The sequence below is a fragment of the Muscardinus avellanarius genome (genome assembly GCF_963383645.1).
Source record: "Muscardinus avellanarius genome assembly, chromosome: 16".
In the NCBI taxonomy this organism is placed as follows: Eukaryota; Metazoa; Chordata; class Mammalia; order Rodentia; family Gliridae; genus Muscardinus; species Muscardinus avellanarius.
The window spans coordinates 55,988,093-56,008,884 of NC_137802.1; the positions used below are offsets into that span (position 1 = coordinate 55,988,093).

Below are 20,792 nucleotides of genomic sequence, written 5' to 3' on the forward strand. Positions count from 1 at the left end.
GAATCTTCTAGCAAAACCAAGGGTCCTATCTGAGCAGAGGTATCCTGGGCCCATATCCCTGGACCCCTGTGGGCAAAACACAGTCGGTGCAGAGAAGGCCACCAGGCTGCGGTGGCCTTCCCCGGTGACCTGTTCCCAGCAAGTGGGTTTAGTTGCTGTGGGACTCGGGGCACCTGGCCTGCACCTGCTCCCTGGAGGCATGCAGGAGGCCCTGGGTCTTCGCCTGAGTGTGGTGAAGGCCTGGCCTGCACCCACGCCCGCCCTGGTGGCTGCGTGCTTTCTGCCTGGTGGGAGTCACCCGCGAGGATGGCTGCATGCGAGGGCCCTTTGGTGTTATGTTTTTCGCTGGTGTTTTCTTTCCTGAGTTTTCCTCACCTACTGATAATCTAGGGGCAACTAATCGAATTTTTCAATTGGATTTTACACCTGATGCTTCTCACTTAACACACAGTTGACTCACATGTTGCAGCAGCTTGAGGCGGAGGCGGGCCTTGCTCTGCAGACCTCCCCAGTTCTCCATGGCTGGACTTGGACTTGGTTTCTGCAGCCCCCCCCTCCCCATTCTGCACCTCTGGCCAGCCCTGCTGCATGAACTCATTAAGGCCCCATTAAGCTTGATAATAATAAGGCCATCTGGATTTTTCTTTTTAAGCTTCCAAACAAGTCCAAAGAAAACTGCTCCCTGCAGGGGCAAAGTCCAAGAGAGGTAATTGGGGGCCTGTGTCCCATGGGCCGGGCTTGTTGGCAGGGCTGGGGGGCTGCGGCGAAGCTCGCAGTGTGGTTAGTGTGGACTTTCCAACCCTCCATGTTCTCACTTGCTTTGGGGACGAGGGTTGCAGGGCAGGGGGTGGGGAGCATGTGCCTTGAGACATTTCGGGGTGCTGGGGGTTGGATCATCTCTAAGCAAGGTTTAGGTGGGCAGTTCTGCCAGCACTTACTAAAGGCCCTTTCTGTGAGCGCCAGACACCACCTGGGAGTCAGGTCTTCAGGTCCTCAAGATGCTGTCACACTGTCCTGCAGCCTCTGGTCCCAGGTGGGGTCACAGAATTAGGGAAGGTAGCCGACTTGCCTGGGGTCAGGCTGTAAGTAACTGGCCTTGCGTTTCCAAGCCTTCAAGCCTTCAGGACTGAGCCTGACATTCCTCGTGGCCCTGAAGACAGGCAGAGCATAGCTGAGCTAAGAGCAGAGGCACCTCTGTTGTTTCCTTCTGTGGAAAAGGAGAAAGAGCTGCCCTCATCCTATTGGCTGTGTGTGGGACATCTGGGGCTCTAGCGCTGTGGTGCCGCCTTCCTGTGGAGCTGCAGGCCACCCCAGTAGTTCCAGAGGAAACCAGCTCTGCAGGCCCCACACCTCACGACTCAGCTACCAGCTGTGGGTGCAGCTCAGAAATCTGCATTTGGCAGGTCCCACATCCTTCCCCTCCCAAAAAACAAACAAACAAACAAACAAACAAACAAACAAAAAACCTGCCTCTGAGGACTGACCCAGGAGCCCAGAGGCCCACTTTGAGAATGCCAGGCGTGGTGGTGCACATTTGTAATCCCAGCACTTGGGAGGCTGAGACAGGAGGATCGCACAGGTTAGAAGCCAGCCTCAGCTACTTAGTGAGGCTCTCAGCAACTTAATGAGACCCTGTTTCCAAATAAAGTATAAAATAGGTCTGGGAGTATAGCCCAGAGGTAGAAAAGCCCCTAGGTTCCATCCCCAGTACCACAAGAGGGAGGGAGGGAGGGAGGGAGGGAGAGAGAGAGAGAGAGAGAGAGATGCTAATCCATGAAGCCAATTGAATACTCAACCTAGAAGCATAGCGCAGTCTTAGATGCGCTCTGGGGTGCAGGACGCCCAGAGGAGGAAGGGCAAGCAGAGGACCCCGCAGCCTTCCAGAGGGCTGGCGCCTGCCTGGTGTTTTAAAGGCTGACCTTTGAGCCATGCTAATAGGGATGGGGGACAGCCAGGCCAGCTGGATGGCTGGAGCCAGGCAGGCAGCCAAGGGGCCAGGAGCCCTGCACTGTCGAGGCTCTGGGATCCCGCCACCGGTAAAGGGCCAGCTGGGCCCAGGCTGGAGGGCAGAGCGGGTCCTGTCATGGCGTCGCCCTTACTCTAGGTTATGGGCAAGCGGGAATGAGCTTGGGGGTCACATCCGCCTGCAGTCCAAGCAGAGGCCCCTGAACTCAGAGGGGGAAGCGACTTGCCTGAGGCCACACAGCCGGTTGGAGCCCATCTCTTGGACCCAGCACCTTGGAAGGAGATGTTGGGTGCTGGGGTATGGAGGGCCACTCTGTTGCCTTCCCAGGAAGTGGGTGTCATTGTCCTTCCAGAAACAGGCTCCAGGGCTTCTCCCTGCTGGGTGGCAGAGCTCTTGACCCTGTCCCCACCCTGAGCCTGCAGGGGGCGGGGGGGGGGCCGGGGCCTTTGCTGACTCCCGGCCACACTTCCTCCCCACACCAGGTGAGTCAGGGAAGTCCGGGGATCGCAGCGGCTACAGCAGCCCCGGCTCCCCAGGCACGCCAGGAAGCCGGTCCCGCACCCCATCCCTGCCAACCCCACCCACCCGGGAGCCCAAGAAGGTGGCCGTGGTCCGCACTCCACCCAAGTCCCCGTCCTCCACCAAGAGCCGCCTGCAGACGGCGCCCGTGCCCATGCCAGACCTGAAGAACGTCAGGTCCAAGATCGGCTCCACCGAGAACCTGAAGCACCAGCCAGGCGGCGGGAAGGTAAGGGGGTGCGGGTGCGTGGGGTGCGCGGCTGGGCTGGCACCTGCGGTCCCGTCAGCAGAGCCTGCGCCCACGGGGTCCCTGCCCGGGAAAGGGCGGGCTCTTCCTTCCTCCTTTCGGCCCCTGCTTACTGGATGGAGATGACTGGGCTGGATCTCCACGGGGTTCTCAGAGAGGGGACACCCACAGTGCTGCCCCGACACCCCACCGCTCAGAACGTGACCCCTATAGACGGCATCTGGCCTTCGCTGAGGATCTAACTAGTTTGGCTTTCTCTTTAGTGCTCAGTTTCAGGGAAATTGGGGTTGCGTTTGGAAGAGCTGGCTCTCCCGGGGGCAAGGAGGCACTCACAGAAGGAATCCTTGGATCCTAACAGAGAAACGAACCTCCCAGGGCCTGGGAGGAAACGGGGAGGGGGGGGGACTACGCCGCTCCCCTCCTCCTCCTCTCGTCCCTGTTCCCTGTCGTGAGAGTTTGTTGGCACTGCTATACCACAGCAGTGGGAAAGCGTGTCCCTCAGCTCTGGAGCCACAGGCCAGACTTGACGTCCACCAGGCTGGCTTGGCCCAGGCCTCTCCTCAGTTTACAGACGGCCACCTCCCCGTGTGCTCACCCGGCCTTCCTGCACCCTGGGGTCTCCCTGTGCCCTAATCTCCTTGTAAAGAAAAAGGCCAGCGCATTTGTAATCCCAGTATTCGGGAGGCTGAAACTGGAGGATTGCGGTTCGCAGCCAGCCTCAGCTACTTAGTGAGGCCTTTTGCAACTTAGTGAGACCCTGTTTCAAAATAAAGAATAAAAAATAGGGCAGGGGGTGTAGCTCAGAGGTCGAACATCCCTGGGTTCATCCGCAGACCCGCAATTAAAATACAATAAAAATAAAAGCCCCATCTCCAAATACAGCCACCTGCCAGGACTGTGGGGACTTTAGCATCCACGTATGAATTTGAGGGCACAGCCCAGCCCGCGCTGGGGTGGGGGGCCGAGGATGTGTGTGGCGGCGTGCCTGGGCCTCGCGGTGGGCTGAAGAGCTCCGTCCAGCCAGGCGTCCAGCCAGGCAGCGCCTGCCCCAGAGCCGGCATCTCTGCGCTGTCCTTTGTCACCCTGGGCTGGAGCTGGTCATGGGAGGGAGGGCAGCCATTGGCCTCGCCTTCATGCACTCTGCTTCCCGTGGAGCCCTGGGGCTCCCTTCAGCGTCCAGGGGGCGCCTGCCCAGTGTGGAGCTGAGGCAGCCCCTGGGCAGAAGGCGCAGGCCTAGCTCCAGGACTCTCCAGGGCCACCTGGTCTTTGGACCCACAGCCGGGTCTCTGTTAAGTGGCCCGCTCCTCTCTGGAAGCCACCTGCCGCCTCCAGAAGGGCCCTGGGGTGACTGCTCCAGGGCACGGCCTTGAACCCACTGTCTGTGTCTGTGGAGCATAGGCCCACAGAGAGGGTGGACAGCTTCCTGCCTGGCCTCCCGGGGCCCTCAGTCCCTAGAGCCCGCGCTCCAGTGGACCTTTGCCTTCAGTGTGAACAGTGAAAACCCAAACTGCACACAGGCGGTTCTCCATCACCCGGGAGTGCACAGCTGTGGGGGGCGCAGCGTGGCAAGAGGGGAGCCGCGCCACCAGCTGCTCCCTGGTGTGGACAAGGAGCTGCCTGTGCCCTCCCGGGTAGAAAGGACCTTGGCGCAAGGGGACACATTCACACCACAGTCTGCTCAGCCAGCGGCGGCACCGGGCAGCGCGGGGGAGGGGTTCCCTGAGCAAGGCTGTCCCGTGGGGACAGGTGCAGGGCTGTCCAGGGACACAGGAGGAAGAGGCAGTGACCCCTTCTGTTCAGGTCTCCCTCCAGATGGCAGTGGTCCCAGTTAGATTAAGGCGCTGCCTCTCCCCACTCAGGATGTGTGACTTTTATATTTTATTTATTCATTTACTTACTTATTTTCTTTTTGGTACTGGAGGTTGAAGCCAGAGGCATTCTACCACCAAGCTACTACCAGCCCTTTTTTATTTTTATTTTTGGGTTTTATTTTGTTTTGAAATATGGTCTTGCTAGGTTGCTGAATCTCCAACATATGATCCTCCTGTCTCAGACTCCCAAGTACTGGTATTGCAAGTGTGCATCACCATGCCCCGATGGTTGTATGTATGGCTTTTTAAAGAAAAGGCTCAGAGCCAGGCGTGCTGGCACACGATTGTAATCCCAGCATTCGGGAGGCGGAGACAGGAGGATCATGGTTCACAGATAGCCTCAGCTACTTAGTGAGGCCCTCTGCAAATCAGTGAGACCCTTTTCAAAAAAAGAATAAGAAATAGGGCTGGGGGTATAGCTCGAAGGTAGAATGCCCCTGGGTTCCATCCTCAGTACCTAAAAAAAGACACATACCTGTAATCTTGGGAGGCTGAGGCAGGAAGACCACAAGTTCAAAGCCAGCCTTGGCAATTTATCAAAGGCCTATATCAAAAATTTAAAAAAGGGAAAGGGCTCAGGGTAGAGCACCCCTAGGTTCAATCTCCAGTATCACAGGGAAAATTTATCTTTGAAAATAATTTTTAATAACTATAATTTTGTGTGTGTGTGTGTGTTACTGGGCTTCCTGGAAACCCTTCTATCTCCGGGCTACACTCCCAGGCCTATTTTATATTTTTTATTTGGAAATAGGGTCTCTTAAGCCAGTGTGTCTGGCTTCAAACCTGCGCTATCCTCTTGTCTCTGCCTCCCAAGCGCGGGGATTACAAGCGTGCGCCACCACGCCTGGCATAACTATAAAAAATTTTAACCACATTATACTAAGTTAAATGAATAAAGTTCTATATATTGTGTAGGTTAAGCCTAGCGTGGTGGCACATGCCTGTGATCCCAGGACTGGGGAGGCTGAGACATGGGGGAGACGTGTTCAAGGCCAGCCTCAGCAAGTTAGCAAGTTAGCGAGACTCAGTAATTTAGCTAACCCTTGTTTCAATGTAAGAATTTTTTTAGCCGGGCGTGGTGGCGCACGCTTGTAATCCCAGCATTCGGGAGGCTGAGACGGGAGGATCGCAATTCGCAGACAGCCTCAGCTACTCAATGAGACCCTCCGCAACTCAATGAGACCCTGTTTCAAAATAAAGAATAAAAAATAGGGCAGAGGGTGAGCGCAGAGGTCAAATGCCTCTGGGTTCCATCCCCAGACCCTCCAAAAAAATAGGAAGAATTTTTAAAAGAAGGGCTGAGAGTGTAGCTCCAAGGTAGAGCACCCCTGGCATCAATTCCCATACCTCCCCCCCAAAAATTGTATAGGTCCTGCCACTACCCTATGTGAAAAATAGCAGCACAGAGGAAAGAATGAAGCCGGTGTCCTGGCACAGGCTTGTAACTGTGGATCAAAAGTGACTTCACGAAACCCTATCTCAAGGGCGGGGACTGAGGTCAGCGGTCAGGGAGGCTGAAAGAAATCAGACACAATGATCTTAGTGACTCATAGAGGTTGCAATTGAGGCTTTTTTTGTATTTTTTTCTTTCTAGATTTTGTACAATGGAGACATTTACAATAAAAAAAAATTATGAGAATTCAGTTGTAACTGGAGGTGTTAAATGACAGTAGATGATTGTAAAGTGGAAGATAAAAGGACCTGCCGGGGGCACAGCTCAGGGGTAGAGCACTTGCCCAGCATGTGTGAGGCCCTGGGTTCAAAACCCGGCACTGTAAAAAGAAAAGAAAAGAAAAGAAAAAAAGAAAAGAAAAGCCTATATAATTGAAAGGGGAAGGTACATATTTACCAGTAAATTAAACCCTAAGGCAGGGAGCCTCAGCTACTTAGTGAGGCTCTCTGCAATTTAGGGAGACCTTTTTCAGAATAAAATACAAAGCTGGGCGTGGTGGCTTGTAATCCCAGCATTTGGGAGGCTGATGAGACAGGAGGATCACGGTTTGAGGACAGCTTCAGCTACTTAGCCCTTTGCAGCTCAGTGAGACGAGACCCTGTTTCAAAATAAAGAATAAAAAATAGGGCTGTGGGTGTAACTTGGAGGTAGAATACCCCTGGGTTCCATCCCCATAACAAACAAACAAACAAACCAAGTGGGGTGGCGCACTCTTGTAATCCCAGCATTCGGGAGGCTGAAACTGGAGGATCGTGGTGCGTGGACAGCCTCAGCTACTTAGTGAGGCCCTTTGCAACTCATTGAGACCCGGTTTCAAAATAAAGAATAAAAAATAGGGCAGGGGTGTAGCTCGGGGGTTGAATGCCCCTGGGTTCCATCCCTAGTACCACAAAAAATAATAATAATAAATACTGATAATAGGGCTGGGGGTATAGCTGGGGTATAGCTTGGAGGTAGAATGCCCCTGGATTCAATCCCTAATACCACAAAAATGAATAAATATATTTTAAAAGCCCTTTAAAAATTAAGAAACAAAAAGGGAAAATTCAAAAAGGGCACCCATCAATTCAGAGAAGAAATTGCACTTTTTTTCTCTAACCACTGGTTTATTACTAAAATGGCTTATTACTAAACCAGAATATGAATATCACTTTTTTTCTACATCACTGCTGGTTTAGTGCTTGGCTGTGGCAGTGGCCTGGTTGGCTCTGAGCAGGTAGAGTTAAAGTCACTCCCTTTGAGGATGTCCAGGGCGGAGGCAGGGACAGCACCTGGGAGCCCGGGAAGGACAGAAACTTCCAGAGCTTATTTTCAGAAGGCGGACAGGCTCGGGCTGCAATATCCTCTTCGGCCACAAGGTGGCGACGGCATGCTGTGCACGTCCTTGGGCTCCCTGTGCTTTCCCGGCGCGCCCGCGCTCACTGTGGCTCTTTCCTTTTTCAGCCACTGTCTGGATTTGTTTTTCTCTTTAAATCGTCTCTCCCACCCCTGGCCTCTCCACCATTCACCTCTGCCTGTCTCTCTCTGATCTCTCTTCTTCTCCACCCCTTGCCATTCCCTCCTCTTCTCGTTCACCAGCTGACTATCACGAGAATGACATGTTTTAAATGTTATATTTATTAACAAAGCCTTGGTTGTCACTTTTAAAAGCATACTTGCAAGCCGGGTGTGGCGGCGCACGCCTGTAATACCAGAGAGGTCTGTGGAGCCAAGGTTGCTTTTACCCCTTGGGGCAAAGATCATTCCTGAGAATGTTAACTGTTAGAGGCCAGCCTCGGCAACTTAGTGAGATCCCGTTTCAAAGACAAAAAAACAACAGGGGCATGGCAGTGCACATCTGTAACCTCAGTCCTTGGGAGACTGAGACTCGAGGAATATAGGTTCCAGGACAGCCTCGGCAAGTAATGAGATTCTCATCAGCCTAGTGAGACCTTGTTTCAGAAATAAGCCGGGCGTGGTGGCGCACGCTTGTAATCCCAGCATTTGGGAGGCTGAGACAGGAGGATCGTGGTTCACGGACAGCCTCAGCTACTTAGTGAGGCCCTCTGCAACTCAGTGAGACCCGGTTTCAAAATAAAGAGTAAAAAATTGGGCTTGTGTAGCTCAGAAGTAGAATACCCCTGGGTTCCATCCCCAGTACTGAAGAAAAAAAAAAAATAGACTGGGATGAGTTTGATCCCAGTGCCTGTGTGTGTGCGCGCGTGTGTGTGTGCGTGTGTGTGCGTGTGTGTGTGTGTGTCTGTCTGTCTCTCTCTCTCTCTCTCTCTCTGGGTCAGCTGATCTCCTCTTTGGCCAGCTGACTCTCTAGGACATGTATCTTTAGTTCCAGTATCTTCTTCCAGTATTTTCTTCCAGTATCTTTAGTTCCTATTATGTACCAAGTACACCTAGCATGCTCATCCCCTTCCCTGGGTCCGGGTTGTCTGATCTGTGCCTAGGCTGACCACCTTGAACTTGAGACAGGCCTTGAGTGGACCTCACCAGCCACCTCAGGAGCATCAGCCCCATGGCCCTGGAGGCCGAGCCCAGCCCAGGCCCCCCTCAGTCTGGTGATGCTGGGCCGGGGAGGGATCAACATCCAGAGATCTGAGCCCAGACAGAGCCAGACCAGGGTCCAGGGAGGGCTGAGGCCGCCCTGGGTTCTCCGGGAAATGGATTGAAGTGGACCAGACCCACCCTGCCCTACCACAGTCTCTCCTCCGGGCCCAGCCCGACCTCAAACACTTCCCTCCTGACTCGGAGTCCCTGGGATCAAAATATGGATCTTTCAAAGCACTGTTCTCTCTCCCAGTGGGGATTTCCAAGTGTCTAGACAGAGCTAAGGGGCAATGTCATACATGTTACTCGAGCTGGGAAATTAAATTTCATGATTCCGATTTCATAATGCCAACTGTCTATGCTTTTTACTCCCTTCTGTAAATCTGATTCTATAAAGGGTGTTGAATTAACGGGGTGACCAACAGTAATTCAGAGCTGCTTTGTAAATATCCTTATGTCTATTGCCAAATCCCACAAAAACTGTTTTTGTGTGTGTGTAGTTAGAACAAGAGAAATACGTTTCTATGTCCGTTGCAGACCTTGTATTATTGCTAATGTCATCGATTAATTTGGTTAGCTTCCTTTATGCGTTAGTACAGAAAACGGGACTATCTTCCTTGAAAAACTGGTTTTCTTTGTCAAATAAGAAGAGTTACGTAACCTGTGATCTTCCCCTTTTTGCCTTGGCTTCCAGGAAGTTGAGACCTAAATGTAATAATCAGCCCCATAACTATCAATCTCGATGACTTCCCTTATTTAGCGTTAGCCTTGAGATTGTCTTGTGTTATTACCGAGGGCATGTTTCCTAATTCTAAACGGCTCCCGTTCTTTCGAAAGAAGGCAAGTCTGCTGCTGAGACTTAACCCAATGAAAAGTTATGAATAAAAAAATGATTCCCAAGGGAGGGCTTGATGTGGGACTCCTGAAAGTCTGAGTGTGGCAGGAATGAATTCTCAAACCTCGTGCTGTGGGAGAGCGTGACTCCTCCGGAAGCAGCTGGAGCAACCCCCTCTGCCTGTCCTCCAGCGCCAGCCGGGCGGAGCGAGCCTGCCCGCAGAGGGGAAGTTCAGTGTCTGCCAAGAGGGAGAACTGTTCTTATTTGGACTGTGAGGCAGTCGCCCCGGGATGCCAGGTGCATGCTCCAGGATGGCCCGTGGCTCCGGGTTCTCCTGTGGCTTCTGCCGCACCGGTGACAGTTGCTGGGCCTGTCTGGGCGATGGCGGGAGAAGGGGGGGCATGGACTTAGAGATTCACCCAACCCTGCTGGGCATTAACCACCAGAGAAGAAATTGCAAAGGAAGAACTGGGGTCTACAAAAGCCTAAGCGTGCGGGACACTGGGCGCACCCTGTGCTTGGGAGGCTGAGGTGGGAGGATCGCCGGTTTGAAGACAGCCTCGGCAAGTTGGAGAGGTCCCTAGCAACTTAGGGAGACCCTGTTACCAAAATGGGAGCCTGGGGGCTTAGCTTGGAGGTACAATGCCCCTGGGTTCAATCCCCAGTGAAAGGAAGAAAGAACGAAAGACAGACAGACAGACAGACAAGGGAGGAAAGGAAGGAAGCCGCACAGGAGATTCCGCGCTTCACGGAGTGGTCACATGGCTGGGGTGGGCCAGCAAAGGGCAAAGGGGGCTTTCTATTGACACATTCATTTTATATTTATTTATTTTGGTGGTACTGAGGGTGGAACCCAGAGGCTTTCTACCTCTGGATTATACTCCCAGACCTATTTTATATTTTTATTTGGAAACAGGGTCTCACTAAGTCACTGAGAGCCTCTCTAAGTAGCTGAGGCTGGCTTCAAACCAGCGCGATCCTCCTGTCTCAGCCTCCCAAGCGCTGGGATTACAAGCGTGCGCCACCACGCCGGGCTATAATTATTTTTGTGGTAGGTACTGGGAAAGGAACCCAGGAGCATTCTATGTCTGAGCTAACCCTCAGTCCTATTTTTTATTCTTTATTTTGAAACAAGGTCTCACTAAGTTGGGAAGGGCCTAAGTGGCTTGAGGCTGGCCGCGAACCTGCGATCCTCCTGTCTCAGCCTCCCGAGTGCTGGGATGACAGTGTGTGGATGCATTTATTGATGCTGGGTTCTTTGCTCCATCCCAGCCAGGGAGCCCTCATCTCTGACCTGCAGGTCTCAGAGGTCTTCCTGGGGTCCCCTCCATGGAAACCTTTGGTGAAGGGAATTGCTGCCTCCTGGGGGTTGGTCTTGTAATCCGAGGGTCACCCGCTCACCCCCACCCCGGCTCCTTCCCAGGGGAGGTGACTTGGACCTGGCCACCCACAGCCGCCCTGGGGCCGCCTGCCGGGGGTCAGGAAGCGGGCGCTGGGGCAGAGCGAGGGAGGGAGCTCGTGGTGTGTCATTCATCTTTTTTCTGGCTATCAAAGGTGCAGATAATTAATAAGAAGCTGGATCTTAGCAACGTCCAGTCCAAGTGTGGCTCAAAGGATAATATCAAACACGTCCCGGGCGGCGGCAGTGTGAGTACCAGCACACGTCCCAGCCCCCGCTGTCGCTTGACTTTGGAGAAGTGGCATGAGCGTGTCTACTTGAGAAACATTGCAGAGAATAAATCGTCTCAGGCTCTCCTGTGCCCCCCAGGGGAACGTAGCCCATGACCCTGAATCCTGTCCTCTGTTCCCATCCCCCCTCCCTCATCTTTTAGAAGAGCTGACTGGACAGAATAAGGAAGGTGAGCAGGGCAGGGTGGTGCACACCTCTGGTCCTAGGGACTTGGGAGGCCCAGACTGGGGGATCGCAGGTTCGAGGCCAGACAGGTTGGAGGCTGGCACGGGCAGCTTGGCATGCCAGTGCCTCAGCTGAAGGGCCAGAGGGTAGCTCAGTGGTAGAGGGCTCGCCTAGCACGTGGGAGGCCTGGCTTAGCTCAGCCCCCACCCCCAGAGTAAAAGTGAAAGGATTACAGAGCCGGGTGCCAGGTGCATCCTGTAACCCAGTACCTGGGAGGCTGAGACAGGTGTCGCAGGTTCCAGGCCAGCCTTGGAAACCTAGGGAGACCCTGTTTCAAAATGAGAAGTAAAAAGGGCTGGAGATGTAGCTCAGAGGTAGAACACCTTGGGTTCAATCCCTAGTCCCCCTCAAAAAAAAAAAAAAAAAAAAAAAGCAAACTCCAAAAGCCCCACTCTGGAAGCTGGACGCTCACAGCGTGGTTTGCCTCACAGCCCAGCGATGAGGCCGAAGAGCCGCACCTGCCTGGCAAGGGCAGGAGGCGCACGCAGTGTCCACCCTCCTCCTGGAGGAGCCTCTCAGCTCAGCTTTAAACCCAGCGCCACCCTCAGGCCCAAAAGAAGTCCCAGGGGGCCCGCGCGTCCTGCGAGGGGAGTTGCCGCCTACGCCCCCTCAGTTTGGCTTTCCCACGTGTCCCTGGGACCCCTGCAACCTCAGCGCTGTGTCCCTGTGAGAGGAGGACTCCCCCACCCCCGCTTGGCCGGTCCTGAGGCCCCTCGCTCCCTGCTCCCTCGTCCCCCAGTTCTAGGTCAAGCCGGAGCACCAGGCTCTCTCCAGGAGGGGCCCCTTCCCAGCCCAGAAGGTTTATTCTTGCAATGTGCTGCCGCCCGCCCGGGCCCTGCCTCCGCCTGGCTCCCGCTTCCGCATGGGGCTTCACTAATGCTTCCTCACCAGTGTCTGCTGCGCCCTTTCCGTCCCCACGCCCTGCACCCCTGTCCACCCCCACTTGGCTTCTGCCCAGAGAAGACAGGAGGTTGTGGACAGAGCCCACCTAGCCGCGGCCAGCCTCGCCTGGGCCCTGGGCCCTGGGCCGCTGCTGTTTGCAGTGTCCTGGCTCCTGGTCCACTGGGGCCGAAGGCTCTGGGCTCCCTGCTCGCTCGTGGCTGTAGGGTCCGTCTCCCAGTGGGCTGCGGTGAGCACTTTCACGGAAGAGCATTGGGAAGGGCAGCATGGCCCAACCCTGGCAGGCAGCTGACCGCCTGGGACAGCAGCAGTGCCCAGGACACCAGGGGACGCTCTTCCACGTGTCTTGCACGTGTGCCAGCCCGTGGGCTAGCCTGCGACCTTGCAGAGGGGGCCATGAGATAGCCCGGGCGCCCTGAGCCCTGCGCTTGGCAGCAGCCCCTGGTGACCGCAGGTGCCTTCTGGGCCAGCCTGGCGCCATAGGTGCTTGGCCCCTGGCTCGCTCCGGCCCCTCCCCGGGTGCCCCCGCCTCCTGGGGGGCTCCAGGCTCCCAGGGATACCCACCCAGGCCCACCTCCATCCATTCCTTTGCTTCTAGCCATTCCAGGTCTGCCATCCTGCCTGCCCAGGTGACCTTGCTCAGGCCAGAGGGGAGGAGTGGCCTGCCTCCATTCCCTCACCTGCCCCACCCTAGGCAGGCCTCCCTACACACACAAGCACACACACACACAGGCATGCATCCCTCGGTCTTCTTCAGCAGTGGGACCAACGTGGCTTTGAACTAAAACACAGCTCATCCTCCTCAGGCCTAGTAGAAGGCCCTTCTCGCCCCCACCCCACCCCCGCCTTTATAAGCCCATTCTCCCGGTGTGCCAGTACCCCCCAAGCACCCTGAGGTGACCCCACCGCGGCCCCAGGGCGTGTCCGGGAGTGGCTGACCTCTCCCGGCCACAGGGCTGTAGAGGTCTGAGCCCTCACAGGGAGCCGCGGGTGCAGTGTTGCCAGCCGCACTCACCCTGGCCCCTGGGCTACTCTGAGCCCGCGCCTGCCGGCCTCGCACCTGCCCATCCTGTTGCCACCGCTTTGCCCCTGTGGAAGAGGCCGCGTGCCCTGGCGTCTGCACCGGGCACCAGCGCCTCTTGCTCCCGTGTCACTGAGCCGCTCCAGTCCTGCCTGCTGACCGTCTGCTCTGGTGGGAGGTGCTGGGGGCTGCGGAAGGTTCTAGAGGGGAGCCCCTACTCTCGGGGCCCAGCAGAGGCTCACACAGACCCCACCTGGCCTCTCCAAGGAGATTTTCCCAGGCTGCATATCCAGATCCTAGGTGCCCACTGCGCAGTCAGCCGGCCAGATGTTGGCGGAGTGAGCAGCCTTCTTGGCTGAGTGCATGCTGGTGAACAGCTGGCCCTGCGTCAGGTGGACGCCCCGGCTCTCCTGCGGGCCTCTTGTCCCGCGAGGGTGGCAGACACTCCAATCCCATAGACATTTTGTGAGGACCTGGCTCCCTTGGGATGGAGTTGGCCAGACTTCAAGGACAACGCATTTCTCTGCCCTGACTGGGCGTGCTCCTCACAGCAGACGGGATTCGCTGGCTGAGCTGCTTTTCACTGTGTTCCACCCAGAACGAAATAATCCTGCTTTCTCCTCTCTGTCTTTCTCTCTCACCTCTCTCACCTCCAGGTGCAAATCGTCTACAAGCCAGTGGACCTGAGCAAGGTGACCTCCAAGTGCGGCTCCTTAGGGAACATCCACCATAAGCCAGGTAGCCCTTGTGGAAGGCGCGTGGGTGGGAGGGGCTGGCAGGGCGGGGCGGGAAGGAGTCCTACTGGAATCCTGCAGGACAGTGGGGAAGGGGCCTGCGCCTGGGAGGCGTGGCCCCCAGGGCTGCTGTCCTAACCCTAACCTGGGGCCCCCAGCAGGCTGTACGTAGGGCCTAGTGGTGGGGCTGATCTTGCCCCAGCCCCTGGGACAAGATGGATGTCCCAGCTTGGTCCCCAGGCAATGTAGGGATGCTTCACCGGGGCTCCAGCTACGACCCGAGAGCCCTGGGCCATTGCCATGGCTTTAATAGAGGACCTAGTTCCAGGGCTGTCCTCCTTCCTGCCCGCCCCACTCCGTACGAAAGCCTACGCCTGCGCTGTCCCAGACAGCCACTAAGCACCACTGAGCACCTGAAATGTGGCTAGTACTGTCGAGGGACCCAGTGAATTTAACTTATATAATAAAGGAGATTGAACCCCAGGGACATTCTACCTTTGAGCCTCAGCTCTATTATTTTACTTTGAGACAAGGCCTTGCTAAGTTGCTCAGGTTCTCACTAAATTGCTGAGGCTGGCCTACAATCCTGTCTCAGACTCCCGAGTACTGGGATTATAGAAGTACACCACTGAGCCCAGATTGAATTGAATTAAAATTTAAAGTCGGGCTTCGTGGCACACGCCTGTAATCCCAGTACTCCAGTACTTTGGAGGCTGAGACAGGAGGATCTCAGATTCGAGACCAGCCTCAGTGACACTCTCAGCAACCTAGTGAGACCCTGTTTCAAAACAAATTTTAAAAGGGCTAGGAGTGCAGCTCAGAGGCAAGATGCCCCTGGGTTCAATCCCCACTACCAAAGCCTGGGAATCGTGCCTCAGTCAGGCTGTATCTGGGGCAGGAACTGTGCTGGGGCTGTTACAGCAGGAAGCGAAGGCCATCAGATTTTGACACCAGAACATGTCTTTATTTTCTGCTCTCTCGGACACTTTGAGGGAGCTGAGTCTCTCCCAGAGAAAACTACCCTGCACCTGGCACAGCCATCCCGTGCGCGGTGAGCAGCTGGCTCCGTCCTTCCCAAGGGAGCGCGGTGGCTGTCTTGCTTGCGCTCTCCTGCACACAGGCACAGCACCGAGGGTCAGGGAAAGGGGGGGGGTCAGGGCCTCTTGTTGGGTGCACATTTTGACATTGGGTTTCATCCTTGTGGGGCTTAGGCTTATAGGACGTTGATACAAGAACGGACTTATTGGAAGGCAACAGTTTAGAACTTAGCGTAACCCCCCCACCCACACACACATACACGCACAGTGAGCTGTCATTTACCTTTGCATTATCAAAAGAAAAAGAGTTTGCAGAGTAAATATTTGATGTACACTTTTATTAGAGAAGGCAGGCAAATTGTTTTCAAGCCGTGTGCAAGAACTTACTTAGGTCTGAACACTTCCTAGTCTCATGGGCTAAATGCCGGCCTCCACTTGGAGTCACGGTGCAAAGCCCCGTCACAGAGGCCCCTCCAGAACGCCGGGCCGCCGCCTCATTTTGCTGGGCCCCAGCAGCCCTTGGTGCTCGGCTCTGCAGGCTCCAGACCTCATTTGATGTGTGCTAAGAGGCGGTGGCAAGAGGCTCTTCTGTGTGTTGGGTTCCAGGAGGTGGCCAGGTGGAAGTGAAATCTGAGAAGCTGGACTTCAAGGACAGGGTCCAGTCGAAGATCGGATCCCTGGATAACATCACCCACGTCCCTGGCGGAGGGAATAAGAAGGTAAAGGAGATGGGTGGGCAGCGCATGTGGATGTGGTATTTATTGGGTGGTCGAAGCTGGTCCAGTTTTCCAAAGCAAAAGAGCATGGAGGGTCCTGAATGGAACAGATTGACGTAGAATCTCAGCCACATCCGGAGGTGACATGGGGTCACGACTGCCCACTACAGTCGCCTGGCGCTCAAGCAGATTTGAGGCCTGGAGATTCTGACAAATAGGTCTCAAATGCAACTGTGAGTCAGGAGGTCTTTAAAGCTCCCAGGTACTGGGCATGATGGTAGATGCCTGGAAACCCAGTACTTGGAAGGCTAAAGGAGGAGGATCACAGATCCAAGGCCAGCCTGGGTCTAAGACCCAGTTTCAGAAGAAAAAATAAACTCAGGCTGGAAGGGCAGCTCAGGGTAGAATGCCTCTGGGTTCAATCCCCAGTACCCAAAACAAACAAATAAATAAAGCCCCGAGGGGAATGGGGAGTATGGTGACACATGCTTGAAATCTAAGTACTTGGGAGGCAAAGACAGGAGGATTGCAGGTTAAAGAGGGTTGGGTTCTGTGGGGAAGTGGAGGAGGTTCTCCGCCAGAGCATGAGTTCCATTCACCCACCTGCCAGGTTTAAGGCCTGGCCCCTGGGGTGCTTTAGGGATTCCAAGCCTGGCCTCCCCACAGAGTCTGGAGATCCCCTGGGTGAAGGAAGGCCCTCACATCTCAGGAAGTGAGTGTGTGTGTGCGCGGGCGTGCGTGCGTGCGTGCGTGTGTGTGATGCTGGGGATTAAATCCAGGGGTATTTTCCCTCTGAACTACAGCCTTATTTTATAGGGTTTCTGCTAAGTTGCTGAGGCTCGCTTTTTATTATTTTTATTTTTATTTTTTGTGGTATTGGGGATGGAACCCAAGGGCATTCTATCTCTGAGCTACACCCCAGTCCTGTTTTTTTTTTTTTTTTTAATTGTTTACTTTGAAACAGAGTCTCACTGAGTTGCCAAGGGCCTCACTAAGTACCTGAGGCTGTCTGCAAACCGTGATCTTCCTGTCTCAGCCTCCCTGATCCTGGGATTATACCCAGCTTGAGGCTGGCTTTAAATCTGTGATCCTCCTCCTGTCTTGGCCTCCCAAGTACTGACATTTACAGGCGTGCACCACTATGCCCAGCTAAGACATTTTTTTGGTACTGGGGATTGAACCCAGATGCATTCTACCCCCAAGCTATAACCCCAACCTGATTTTATTATTTGGAAACAGGTTCTCATTAAGTTGTGGAGGGCCTCACTAAGCTGCTGAGGCTGGCTTGGAACCTGTAGCCTCCTGTCTCAGCCTCCCAAGTACTGCCAAGTAGTTAGAAGCCTGTGCTACCATGCCTGGGGTAAGAATTTTTAAAAAGCTGCCAGCCGGCAAGCCTAGCAATTCAGGAGGCTGAGGCAGGAGGATCACAGGTTGCAGGCTTGCCTGGGCAGCTCAACAAGGCCTAGTCTTAAAATGAAGAGCTGAGGCCGGGCGTGGTGGGATAAGAAATCAAAGCCTGCTGGGCGTGGTGGCGCATGCTTGTAATCCCCGACCTTGGGAGGAGACAGGAGGATCGCTCAGGTTCGAAGCCAGCGGTGCTGGCGCGTAAGAGACCCTGTTTCCAAATTTAAAAAATATATAAAATAGGTCTGGGAGTGTAGCCGGGAGGAAGAAGAGTTTCCAGGAATTCCAAAAAAAAAAAAAAAAAAAAGAGGATGTAGCTCAGAGGTGAAGCCACTGAGTTTAAGCCCCAGTTCTGGGGTGGGGGGTCCCTCCCACCAAAGGGCAGGGCCTGTGTCCCTTTCTCCACGCTCCCTCTTACCCGCCCTTTCTTTCCCCTTCTCCTGGCAGATTGAAACCCACAAGCTGACCTTCCGCGAGAACGCCAAAGCCAAGACGGACCACGGCGCCGAGATTGTGTACAAGTCGCCGGTGGTGTCGGGGGACACGTCCCCGCGGCACCTCAGCAACGTCTCCTCCACCGGCAGCATCAACCTGGTGGACTCGCCCCAGCTCGCCACGCTCGCCGACGAGGTGTCCGCCTCCCTGGCCAAGCAGGGTTTGTGATCAGGCCCCTGGGGCGGTCAGTAATCGTGGAGAGGAGAGAGAGTGAGTGTGGGAACGCGTCCGGACCTGGCCCCTCGCCCTCTGCCCCCCCTGCTCCTCACAGACCCGCCAGCCGGGCGCCCCTGACCTGCTTTAGTCGCTCGGCTTAGGCTCGGGACTTCAAAACCAGTGATGGGAATTAACAGCAAATTTCATCTTTCCAAATTGATCGGTGGGCTAAAAATAAAATATTTTAAAAAAGACATGTAAAGACATGGCCACACCCAACATTTCCTTGGGCAATTTCTTTTGATTCTCCCCCCTGACCCCCCTGCCAGTAGAAGAGGGCAAAGGAGAGGCTCCAAGAGCTATTTCCCGGCAATTTTAAGGGACTGGGGCGCCCGCCGCCCCAGGCCCCATCCTGGGGGTGTCACAGAGGCAGCGGCAGCAACAAAGGATGTGAAACTCCGTGGTGTGTTCCTGGAGCCCCAGGCAGGTGATGTCAACCTTGTGTGAGTGTGAGGGGCGGGGAGGCCATTGGTGGGCGGGGCCAGCGGTGGGCGGGGCCTGCGGGCACACTGCCCCCTGCCGGAGTGTCGCGGGAAGGGCCAGCGGCCTCGGCCGCCTGCAGCGGGCTCTGACCCCGCTGCTCCTGGGGCCGGGGTCTGCTGCGGGTCGGTGTGCCCCTCAGGGGACGGCTGTGGGCAAGGGAGGTCGGCGGGAGGGTGGACCCTGTGGATCACTTCCTTGAAGATTGACCTTGACGTCCCAGAGCGCTGGCCTTTCTCCTTCCCTGCAGGGTAGGGGTCCTGAGCCCCCAGGAAACCCCGTTTTACGGAGTTCTGAAGGTTGAAACTGTAGCCACGATTCTGGCCACCTTGCAGACCTGGGACTTTAGGGCTAACCAGTTCTCTTTGTAAGGACTTGTGCCTCTGAGGAGTGTGTGGGGTGGGGGCACATGGGAGGTGGGGCCCCAGCTCCCTCCCTCCATCCCTCCTGCACCGGCCAGTGCAGCCCCCTCGCCTGTCTCCTCGTGCCGGTGCCCGTGTGTCTGCCACGAGCCCAGCCACTGCCTACCCTGTATCCTTCATTATGTCACACCGAGTACCCAGCCTCTCCCTGCCGCATCAGGGATCCTGCTCTAGCTAAGAGGTGAGGTGGAAGAAAGGGACAGGGAGGCCCAGCTGCTCACCTTAAGCCCCACCCATCCACCTGCTGCTGCTCCAGGAACCTGAGGACTTTGCTTTGCTCCCACAGTCCCATAGGCAGAGGCGTGAGCCAGGGTGGGGCTCTTTTTGCCTTGGTGGCTTGGAGATGGTCTTTTCCTCCAGGCCTGGTCGCTTTCCTGTGTTGTCTGGTGCCAGGAAGTCAGATGTCCTGGTTGCCAGTGATGGCATCAGGACAGGCAGGCAAGACTCCCAGGGCAGGGCAGCAGGTCCTCTGTCCCTCCCTCCCGCTCCAGCTGTGACTGCCAGCCTCCCAGAGCCCAGCTGCTCTTCCACTCCACACCATGGAATCCGCCCTCCACATCCCAAATAGGAACATGCCCTCTTGGAAAAGATGCTCTCCCCATCCTGGCTGAAAGCAACGCTGCCTGATCTGCTGGAGCAGCTGAGCCACACCTAGATGTTGCCCTCCCCTCCCCATCGCACCCTGTTGCAATGTAGTTGGATTTGTCTGTTTGGATTCACCCGAGTGACTATGATAGTGAGAAGAAAAGGATGCATGTATCTTGAAATGCTTCTAAAAGGTTTCTAGCCCACCCTCATGGGGGTCCTGGATGTCTCACCCCCACACCGGGACTTGGTTCCAAGAGGCCCGTGTTTCTACCCTGCTGGGGCCTCCTAAATAGTGAAAGGGTTTCCTTAGCATCTGGGGCGAGACCAGATGGCTATCTGAGGGCTCTCAGCTGCAGAGGGCCTGAAGCACTGGACTAGAACAGGGCCATGGTGCCTCCTGCTGCCCTGCCAGGCCCGGTTGTCAGAGCAGTTTTGTGGCTGGCCTGGTTTGCAGCGTGAAGATGGTCCTCTCTGATCACAGCCTCAAGCCCCCAGCAGTCCTCAAAGAAGGTCTTAGGACTCTCACATCGCAAGGAAAAGCCAGTGTTGGCTGGGAGAGCCACAGGTCCCGGAACCTCCAGGAGCTTCCAGCTGGCCCACCTGCTCCAAGCTCCGGCTGCTGGGGGCAGCCCGGTTTCCTCACCAGCCGGGATCAAGGACACATGGCTGCTGGGACAGGGGCCTGGGCTCCTGACTGAGGAAGGGCGACGACGTATCAGCGGACACCGTTCCTTCCCAGGGCCGCCTCAGCGTGCTGACCTTACACAGGCTCCATCGCTGCTGTGGAGAAAGAAGGGAGATCCTTTGCAGAAACTCGGCAGCAGGACAGTTCTGCCACCTCCAGTTTGTGTGCAGTTAAAGGGGTCCTAGGAGCTGGGTGGGCAGAGTTGTCCATACAAGGATTAGCTGGGCCCTGGACTTTCGACTGCTCTGCAGATCTTGTCTGTCTTCATAAGTGAAGCGTTTCAAGGAAGCAGCAGCAGTTTAAAGACACCCTCGTTGCCGGTTCTGGCTGCGTTTCCCGCACCTCTTTTCATCCTCCCACAGCTCTCCCGCCCTGCTCTTCAGCACTGTGGGCCTCACACGGAGAGCTCTGTAGTGTAGCTCTGTAGCTCTTCACCACCCTCATGGGGTGGGTGAAGGGGTCAGCCTAAAGACCGTAGAGTGACCAGGTAGACTGCTGTGACTTTAATGAGGACAATCCCCCTGGGGCTGGGCACTCCTCTCCCTCCATTTCCCTCACCTCCAGAGCCAGGGTCCCAGGGTGGGCCAGATAAGGTATGCTATATGCCTGGTTCCTTCAAGCTCTCCATTCACTTTATCATTAGTTCCATTTAAATCGACTTCAGTGGTGAGACTGTTTACTGTTTGCGACTGCTTGTTGTGCTGTGGGGGAGGGGAGGATTATGTAAGATAGTTAACATGGGCGAAGGGA

At 55.4% G+C, this 20,792-nt stretch overlaps 1 protein-coding gene across 2 annotated transcripts in view; it reads left to right on the forward strand.

Moving 5' to 3' along the window:
* Positions 1 to 17,819, forward strand: part of MAPT (microtubule associated protein tau) — a gene marked incomplete at both ends in the record, with an annotated part of 43,198 nt that extends 25,379 nt beyond the window's left edge. The window contains 5 exons of one of the 2 annotated variants that reach the window (XM_080713739.1): positions 2,458 to 2,714; positions 10,984 to 11,076; positions 13,922 to 14,003; positions 15,643 to 15,755; positions 17,604 to 17,819. In XM_080713739.1, coding sequence (XP_080569865.1) covers positions 2,458 to 2,714; positions 10,984 to 11,076; positions 13,922 to 14,003; positions 15,643 to 15,755; positions 17,604 to 17,819 — 761 coding nt within the window. Of the gene's footprint in view, positions 1 to 2,448; positions 2,715 to 10,983; positions 11,077 to 13,921; positions 14,004 to 15,642; positions 15,756 to 17,603 lie in introns of both variants that reach the window. The other variant, XM_080713740.1, reaches the window with a different exon arrangement.
* Between the last annotated feature and the right edge of the window lie 2,973 nt (positions 17,820 to 20,792).